The sequence below is a fragment of the Nicotiana tabacum genome, chromosome 1, assembly GCF_000715075.1.
Source record: "Nicotiana tabacum cultivar K326 chromosome 1, ASM71507v2, whole genome shotgun sequence".
NCBI lineage: Eukaryota > Viridiplantae > Streptophyta > Magnoliopsida > Solanales > Solanaceae > Nicotiana > Nicotiana tabacum.
Window position 1 is genome coordinate 5006524 of NC_134080.1, and position 9740 is coordinate 5016263.

General features: G+C 34.9%; 1 protein-coding gene across 2 annotated transcripts; it reads right to left on the minus strand.

Annotated features, from left to right (window-relative positions):
• Positions 1-1485: 1485 nt before the first annotated feature.
• On the minus strand, positions 1486-8532 carry LOC107780225 (hydroxyproline O-galactosyltransferase HPGT1). 2 transcript variants are annotated; one of them, XM_016600760.2, is made up of 12 exons: positions 8265-8532; positions 8006-8069; positions 7308-7357; positions 7014-7207; positions 6697-6760; positions 6507-6579; positions 6032-6155; positions 5006-5093; positions 4852-4902; positions 3590-3661; positions 3268-3380; positions 1486-1974 (listed from the first exon to the last, which is right to left on the minus strand). In XM_016600760.2, the coding sequence occupies exons 1-12, from the start codon at positions 8378-8380 to the stop codon at positions 1952-1954; spliced, it is 1032 nt and encodes a 343-aa protein (XP_016456246.1). In that variant the 5' UTR covers positions 8381-8532; the 3' UTR covers positions 1486-1951. The 2 variants fall into 2 exon arrangements, with proteins under 2 accessions (XP_016456246.1, XP_016456247.1); XM_016600761.2 differs by lacking the exon at positions 3268-3380 and having other exon boundaries at positions 1789-1974.
• Between the last annotated feature and the right edge of the window lie 1208 nt (positions 8533-9740).

A 9740-nucleotide genomic window follows, 5' to 3' on the forward strand; every position in this document is an offset into this window, starting at 1 on the left:
GTGATTTTTCATCAGGGGGAGTAACTATACGCTGCACTCTTTTCCTTAACCAAGGTTTTGTCCCACTGGGTTTTCCTGGTAAGGTTTTTAATGAGGCAGCAAGCAATACATATCATAAATAATTATGTACATCCCAATATTTTTTTAGAGAGTTTTTAACAAGGCACATTATCTATGGACATCCAAGGGGGAGTGTTATGATGAATATCACATTATGGTGGATGTCTACTCTTCTTCCATGATCTTCATCTAAAATGCTTAATGACATATTCAATGACATAATTTGTATGTTCAATGACATATTCCATGACATATTTTCTTCACTTTTTATGCCTATATAAAGGCCTTGTAATAGATAGGAAAAAACACACAATTGAAGAAGAAATAAGAATCTTTCTTCCTCTCTTTCTCTTTATATCTCTTAGTTTGTTTTTGCTTGTTCTATATTGTTATTTTGGGTTATATTTTATAGCAGTAAGTACTATTTTTGTTTTTCTATATTTTCTAGTGGCTGCACTACTAAGATCAAGAGCCCCACCTTTGAGGGCATACATAGCCACTATCAGGCTAAGCATGTGAAGAATAACGATGGTATTCGAGTCACTTGTATGCATATCTACCATTCACAAAGAAATTATGTATTGTTTTAAAAAATATTCAAGAGTTTCTTAACATTAAGTAGAATATAAGAAATAATTCTATACATTTTGAATAGCATAAATTTGCTTTGAAGTAAAAGAAATGGCTCGATAAATATTTTTTTCAAATTCTCTTTGTCTAGTGATTTCAGATTTTACCACTGAATAGAAAGTCAATAATTTTGTACATAAATAGTTCAAATCTATTTTGAAGTTAAAAAATTAATAATTTAGTTCATTTGGAGCCTTCAATTTATGGAGCTTAAAATAATTACTTTAGTGGCCACGTCTAAAACTTCAATTTTTATGTTCGTTTAGAATATTCATAGGATGTTACACTGCTTGCTTAGAATAATAATGGCTGACTTTTACTGCTATGGTTTTTTATTCCTCAAAAATTGGAATTGACAATTTACCCATGAAACAACTTAAAAATTGTAATTTTTGCCCTTGTTTTTAATCTAGTTTATCAAAGGATCCAAAGTGACAATTATATTGTTGCCTGGGAAATTCCTCCAAAGTAATAAACCATAAGGTTCTAAGAAGCAGTAACTTTTTTTGGCAATTAAAGAAAGTTCTATTAATTATCAAGTGGCTGTACAAAACCAAGGTAAATCACCAGTTTAAACCCTTCTCAAAACATATCCTAACCCTGTGACACCAGTGTTTCTCTTTGTGAGAAAGTATTGTGCAGAGAAGCTTGGCACTAAATATGCGGTTGAGTCCATATATATGTATGTGATTGTCGTTCTTCTAGGAGGTTTAAGCAAATGTAAATGTATCAATTATCATATATTATCATTGTTGTCTTTAGATGAAGCAATTAGTATAAGAAAAGCAGAAGTGCTATGTTCAAATCTCATCACTGCGTATTTAACAAAAAAAAATATGAGGAAATGATCACACAGTTCAACATACATAATGCCATCTTGGTGAATTAGTCTGCAAATTGCTATTGAAGCGCACTCTAAAGGGACCACCGAACTGTATATTTCCAGAAGAGAATGTCCATAGTACACGATGACATAATGGACAATGTCACTCTGTAAATAAATCACCATACAATGAATTTATCCGACTATAGTCCCTATACTCCAAAAAACCCTTTGTACATTCCTCGAGGTGTGTCCGAAACCAAGGTGCTCTCTACCATAGGGCTCTTGGCAGTTGAAGTCAAAAACTTCGAGCTCCTTTGCCCCAGGCACCAAAAGGCAAAAGCAAACTCCGGCAAAGATGATCTGTCTTCCAAAGACAGATCTTCACAATGATTTGTGACATGAATGATCTCCACATTTACTAAAGAGGCGATCCAATCAAGCTGCTGCGCATACAGACCCTGAAAACCCCACAAAGAGAAAACAAGAACTACTCATTATCATGATGGTTAACTACAATGAAACATAATGCTGGGATACATAAAGTACTTAGGTGGGATAAGAGGTGGGATTAAATTTATACCTTGTTTGGTTGGAGGCATAAATTAATCCCAGGATAAATTTATACCTCCAACCAAACAAGGTATAAATTTAATCCCACTTATTATCCCATCTTATGCCATCAAATGTGGTATTATTTTATACCATATCTCAAGTGGTATAAATTAGTACCGGGATTATAATCCCGGTACTATTTTGTCCGCGTACCAAACGACCCGTTAAGGATACATAATGCTGGGATAAAGTACTTAAGGATGATAGTTCCTTCACTGAAGTATGCACTTAAAAATCCTAAATACCTATCTCATCACAATGAGCAACCAAGTCGCCAAGTAACAATAGCAACGAAGTAGTAGTTCTTTTTCAAGTTTGTTTCCTGATTCTGCTAAGAAATAATCTTAAGGAGTATTTCTTGGATAAAAGCTAGCAATATCTATACATCTGAACTCATCAGTCAAGAGTGCAAAATGACTAAGATGAAAACAAAAAAGCAATTAACCTCAAATCAGTTCTTTTAAATAATGAACTGACCTCAAGTTCAAACTGTTTCTTGCATGCTGAATCGAGATTGAAATAGAAAAGAAAAGAGATAACTTTGAGTGGCCTCACCAATAGCAATATTTTCCCCACCCCTACTTATATAATTCTTTAGACCCAAATGCCTACTCATATAATATCTCAGTCAACAATTCGCTAAAGTTCCTTTTCTAGTACGATATTTGGTCTCTTCTACCACTCCCTACCAAGTGGATCAATTCTAGAAGGAAAGGAAAACAAGGTAATTGAGGTAGCATGTACTCCAGCTTCAGACTAAGACACTAAGTTAAACCAAGCTTTAACATAAGGATAGCATCATCATATTGTGAGTTTGTGACCACGCTATCCCTATGCGAAAACCTTCTTTTTCCTAATAAAAGTAATTCTCAGTATACTCAGACCAGTATAGCTTTATCACCCATAATTTAATAGAGGAACATAAAATTTATAAATCAATAGCTCTCTATTATTAATTTTAATATGAAAAAGTGATTTTTTGTACTTGGATCACAGTTATCCGGTAGAACCTCCTAGAGAAAACAATCCACAACTCATATGGAGACAGCTATTCGCTTATACTATCAATAACTGCTGCAAAAGGAAGCAATTGCGTTTTCTTTTTCACCCTCCTTGATATCTAGGAGAGAGAGAGAGACCTGATGACCAGGAAGCGCAGCAGAACTTCCCTTCATCAACGTGCTTCACATCAAGGCCGATGAACCAGGATCCAGCGCTCACATCATCATGAGCATATGTGCGAAGTATTGATCTACAAAGTGGAGGGAGACAAAACAATAAGCATTTTACTATTGCCATCAAAATTGATGGAAATATATGGTTTTGTTTTTCTTTTTGAGTGAAGTGAAGGTTCTTGGCACCTCAGCATTTGCCGCTTCAGCAAAGCCTTGTTGGCAATAGAAACATATTGTTAATCACATTTCTTTTGATTAAGTACATTCTTAATTCCACAAATCTTACTTGTTGATAGAAATGAATTGCGCTAAGGTCTTTGATATCGCAAATATTTCACCGGAAGCGTGCCTGAAGTACCTGTTTGTGAAAGAGTACAAAAAAGATGAAAGAATTAGCATCCAAACAAGTTGCAGAACTCATCAGTATGCAGATCTTGAGGTTTGTCGTGCCTGATTACATATCAGCAGAACAGCAGCATGACAAGAAAAATCATGAGTACATATCTACTTTTCTTCCTTTTTTTTGGGCCCGGGGAGGGAGAACTGCAATTCTCTTAGCTCCTCAACCTTGGTTAGGCGTAACCTTGCCTCCTAACCATCAAGCAGGAGCAGGAGCACAGTATTCTAAATGCTTAATATTCATATCCAGATTTTCTTAATAATGAAACCTGTTGTAAGTGCCATAGATACTTGAAAAGTTGCAGTTTCTACTATTAGGCAACTTGGCTAATGCAGCATACTGGGGATACAGAATTCTACATATCTATGAACCTCGAATCTCTTAGCCTCCTAATGGGACGAATAACATCAAAGTTACATGTACTCCAGAGTTTCATGATAGCAGATGCCATTTCACTCCTCCCCTTTTGCTAGAAATTTCAAATACTATGTAATCAGCATTTCAGACGTCCGAGTTGGAATTACTGATAGAGAGACACAAGTTTGGTGTATGTTCCAAAAAATTAGAATTCCACTTTCCTAAACTTCCCAATCTGTTTGCAAGCCTTCCATTTTGGTCTATGCACCTCTTTTTTAGGCTGTAAAATCACTGGATATCAACCCGAAAACAAAGAGATTAATCCCTCCCTATCCTGCTTCATAGATCAAAATAACAAGTTTTGGAGTTCTGGAAGCTGCAGAAGCTTTAGAAAGCCAAATAATGCTGTTAAGCAAACCATTTCCCTAGAACCACAATGATAACAAGAAAATCGAAGAAACAGAATGTCAAGAAAGCCCCTCTTGGTGGCAGTTATACATCTCTAAATAATCTCCATTCACAAATATTGTGTTCAACTTATCCAGCAAATATTAGCATAAGGAAATTAGCCTTCTTCAAGGTTTCTAACACAAAGAATAAAGAACGAACAAAAGGAAAAATATATCAATCCAATACAGCATGATCAATAGTTTCAATCAAGAGTCACCAGCAACTAGCACCAGACAGAAGAGAGGTATAAACACAACACATGAAGCGGTAAACCTCTATAGTCATATCTAGCACTGCTTGCATCAGCCAGATGATTTATAGTAATAGAAGGAAGAACTCACGATTTTCCATCCCCAAATTTCCACCATTCTGGCTCATACCATTTGTTTTCCCTGTGAATAAGAAATAAAATTTAGGTTATGGTTAAATTATACTCTATTCTCAGATTACTATTTCAGCAAAATAGCAATCATCCAATTAACAAGACAAACTCACGGCTGTGAAAAGACTTCGCCAGATTTCATACACCCTATGTAGACACGAGGCTTATCCAAATGGCTGGCAAGTACGGCTCCAACAGCATCTGTGGATAAACTAAAGCTAATAAGCATGAGGCATTTTTTTTAATATATATATATTATGTTAAGATATATATATATATGTTAAGAATCCAGCATAGAAGATCATCAGATATGGGCTATGGTATTATGTTTCATGAGCTATCTGTTGTTGTATTCTGTAAAGGACATAGCCGATCCAGATTCTATCTCTAGGATGTTACTATCTCAAGGGGCTCTCTCCAATCAACTCTGACTGATGGTTAGAGAGTAGAGACAAAGAAAATCCTAAAAGATTTCTCATTGGCATCTAGATACAATCTATTGAATAAATAGACAACGATTTCATATTCATAGTTACTTTATTCTTTCTTTAATCAAAAGAAACCCTGACATAAGGAATTCACGGTAGTTGTTGGAACTCTCAAAATCATAATTCAATCGGATTCATTTTGATACTAGCTTTGTAAAATGAAGCGATGTTTTGTTTGAACAACCTCGATGCAATATGGCCAATTCTACTTTTGCTCACTCTGGGTAATCAATCTAGGCCTGGTTGACCACACACTGGCACCATGCCTTTTAATATTAAGGTAACATGGCACCTGCAACTGCCTTTTTGTACATTTTTGTGACTTTATGTAAAATCCTTATTCACTGTTTGAGAAGCCTACACCTTGACAGGAATGAAAATCTAAGAATCGCCTAGGTACTATTTCATTCTAGTTCTTTATTCCACTTCCAGATTCAAGATGCCAATGCTATACAATTCAAAACTCTTTAGTAGATCATATTCCCACACTTAAGTCTACAGAATTTGATAATTTCAAATCTCCCATAACAGTTTCCTAAAAGGAAAGCAAAATTAAATCATAGAAAAGGGAAAGACATCTGCAGAGCGCAGACTATAGAAAGTAAAATTGAAATGCTAATGTATGTATTGGAGGCTCCTAATACTGCGTACCGATATTAACATAGATATTGTCGTTGACCTTGGCATAAAACTCAGCATCCCAATGCTCAGCAGCATGAACGAAAAATAACTTTGTCTTTTTTGCTTGCTCTTGAGGGGACTCCACATGATCATTCTGCTTAGAAAGAAAATAATATTAACATATCAAGTCTTGTAGATACATATCCTTCTAGAACTGGAATTTACACAGTAAGTAAACCGATTTTCAGAACATTGGTAAGGCATATACGTACAGACATGAAAACAAGTCTGTACAACATGAGTCTGTTAACAACAACATTATCGATATCCCCTTTATTAATTATTGTTTATCCAGGAAGATTTGATCCACTTTGATAGTTCGAAAAACAATTGTCGGTCAATTTAATTCTCCAAGCTCGTTTCTTTTATGGTTGCAAACTTGCTACTTTTAGTAGATAACAAGACACTAAGCTTGTAAGATATGATGAGCAAAAGATGCACATACAAGAATGATGAAGTCATTGGAATGCCTGCTCTCATCATCAATGGCTCTATCTGAACTGTCTCTGTGACTTGAACTGCATGAGATGTAAAGTCAATTAAGTACAAACATTGAAAGAAGCATCTAGCAATTCGTTTTGCAAAGAGCCTTATGGTGTACCCTTCATTCAGTTCAAATTTATCGAGGTAGATACCTTCTTCCTATGACGAATCGTATTACTATACCTTTCTCCTCCTCTAATTTTTTAAGAGCAGCACCTGCCAAAAATAGCTTATAAATTTAGTAGAAAGAACGTTAAGTCAGTTAATTCATCATGATAGCGGTTATACTACAGATACTTATAATTAAGACAAGACAATGATATTGCTAGGAATTCAACACAGTCCAGTCTAAATGTGTTCAACAGAGCTGAAACATAAGTTCAGCCTCTTAGTGGAGTCGGGAATTTTAGCTTCACAAGCCCAACCAAAAGAAACCAAGAAAAAAGGGGGGAGAAAAAGAAAGCCCAACCAGTAGGCATCCATGCTTTGCGGATCGCATCTCTGTTCTTTTTGTTGCCAAAATTTGTTGAGACACCTACAACCGCTAGAAGCTTTTTCTTTGAATCCCTCTCACTGTTATCCAATAGATTCTTTGATACAAAACCTTCCTGACTGGCTTTTCCCAGCTCAGTCTGAAGTGCAGCTAGCCTCTTCTGTTGTTCCCTGGCAAAGAAATCATCAGCCCGTATAGCCCCAGTATAAAACTCCAATACGAGAAGAAATTCTCCCTAAATTGGACAGAAATTTGTTATAATCATCCAACCTGCAGGTTATGATCTTCAATGTATCATCTACTGATATTGCCGAATGGCCCTGCAAAGGAAGATAAGTATATCTATCACCTTTGATAAACCCTAGTATCTCTGCTAAACTCGTCGGCAGCAATAAAACAGCACTTGATTTGAGATCTTGATGCCAATTGCCAAGTTCCCAACATCATTAAACTATCCGAATTTTCCGAATACGAATATGATTATATCAAATTAAGAATGGTATGGGCCATGGTCTACCCCGCAATGCTTCGTATCCAAATTCCTCTTTGTCTAAGTTTGGACTATATTGCCTAGATTGAGGTGCAGCTCTTTGATCCCTACTTGGATCTTTTTTTAACTAAAACTTTACTTCTGTATGCCCTAAGCGTATTAAGACAATATAGACCTTATTGTGGTTTCAGTGAACCAAATTTGATTCTTGAATATTCGGTTTCATACACGGCTACTAATTCATCTTCTGCCTCTGGTAAAAATAATTTAATGAAGTAGTTTATGTACGTTTAAAAACATCAACTTGCGCTGTACTTATAGTTGTACAAGCGAGATTGAACAGCCCTCATGCTCTTCTACTGGCTAATGTCCAACTTAATTTTTGTTTAGCCATTTGTCTGTGGCCAAATAATTTGGGGGGGAAATCAGCTTTACCTACCAATTAAATATAACAATACTACCACCAGATTGAAAATACCTGTCCCGTTCTCCTATCAAGCTCTTGAATAAGATATACCCTATTCTCAGAGTCCAGCCACAACCTGTCAATTACGCATTTACCAGTTGCCACAATTAATCATAAAAAATAAAAAATAAAAACTTAAATATCAGTCATTCAAATAATCAACTGCACCTCAATCTCACAATCTAACTATTTTTACGCTGCCTATCACACGTATATATATGCAGACATACTATACAAGTGTGTGTGTGAGAGAGAGACAGAGAGAAGTTACCTGCCGGCGACATAAAGAGCAGCCATGGTAGAGAACATAGAGAGCATTAAAAACGAAATTCGAGATCGGAAACCGGAGGTGGATGATAGCCGGTTACTGGATCCCCGGCCGTTCATTTCTTCTAAGGCGTCGCCTCCGACGGAGCAATTCTCGTCGGCGGAGGCCGGAAGCAACAGCGATCAATATAAGAGTCCGTCGAATTTCAACTGATCGGAGCTGATTGAGTTGCCGAGGAAATACAGCCCGTCGAACTGTCAGTTTGGGATTTTGAATATTTTATAAATAATACTATTGTGCAACTAAAAAATAATGTAATTTTTATTAGGTACTTAAAGGTTTTTTTTTTTTTTTGGTAGGTACTTAAAGGTTCTATAAAAGTTAGATCTTCAAAATTTGAATGTCTTTCTTGATCATAGCCAAATTAAAATACGATACACCATAATTAACTTAATTCTTTTGTCCCTACACATATAGTTTAGTGATCAATTGACCACCATTAATAACAGCTTGTTTGGATGGTTGTTTTATATCGTTTCGTAATGTATCATATCGTATTGTATTGTACTGTACTGTATCGTTTGATCAATACAATGTTTGGATGAATTATATCGTTTTGCTGTTGTTTCATGTTACCACGCACCAATAATATGATGAATAAGCTTGCAATATTATAAAGAAAAATTATGATACAATATATGAAAAGGTAGGGTAAATGATAAAATAAAATTATTTAATAATAATGAATGGTGATATTGAGAGAAAAGGACAAGGTAACGACGCGACCACACCAAATCGGTCGTTACATAAAGTGGCACATTTCATCGTTACGTAACGACGGATTTAACGATACGATATGATAAAATTTAAGTAACAATCAAAACAAACATTGTATTTAAAGTAACAATACGATACAATACAATAGGTAACAACCATCCAAACAAGCTGTAAGGTATTACAAAAACTAGATTGTAATAGGAAATATTTTCAAACAATATTTAGATATAATATGTTCAAACAATTAAGGAAATATTTTTCTATGATAAAATAAAAATTTTACAAATAAATAATAAAGTTAAAATATAGGTAATTTACTAATAAAAATTTAAAATTAAATTTTTATCTTAAAGCTAAAAAGAAAGAAAAGTTAACTGCATCTATTACAAAAATAATTATGAGAGAACTCAATACATTTGGAACATAATGATCAAATAACTTATGTATTAATATTTTAGACTAATTCAAAGTTGAATTTAAAATACAACAAAAACAACAACAACAACAACAACAACAACAACAACAACAACAACAACAACAACAACAACAACAACAACAACAACAACCCAGTGAAATCCTACTAGTGGGATCTGGGGAGGGTAGTGTATACGTAGACCTTACCCCTACCCCGAAGGAGTAGAGAGGCTGTTAAATTTAAAATAAAATATAATATTATTTTGATTATAGATAAAACATTAATAT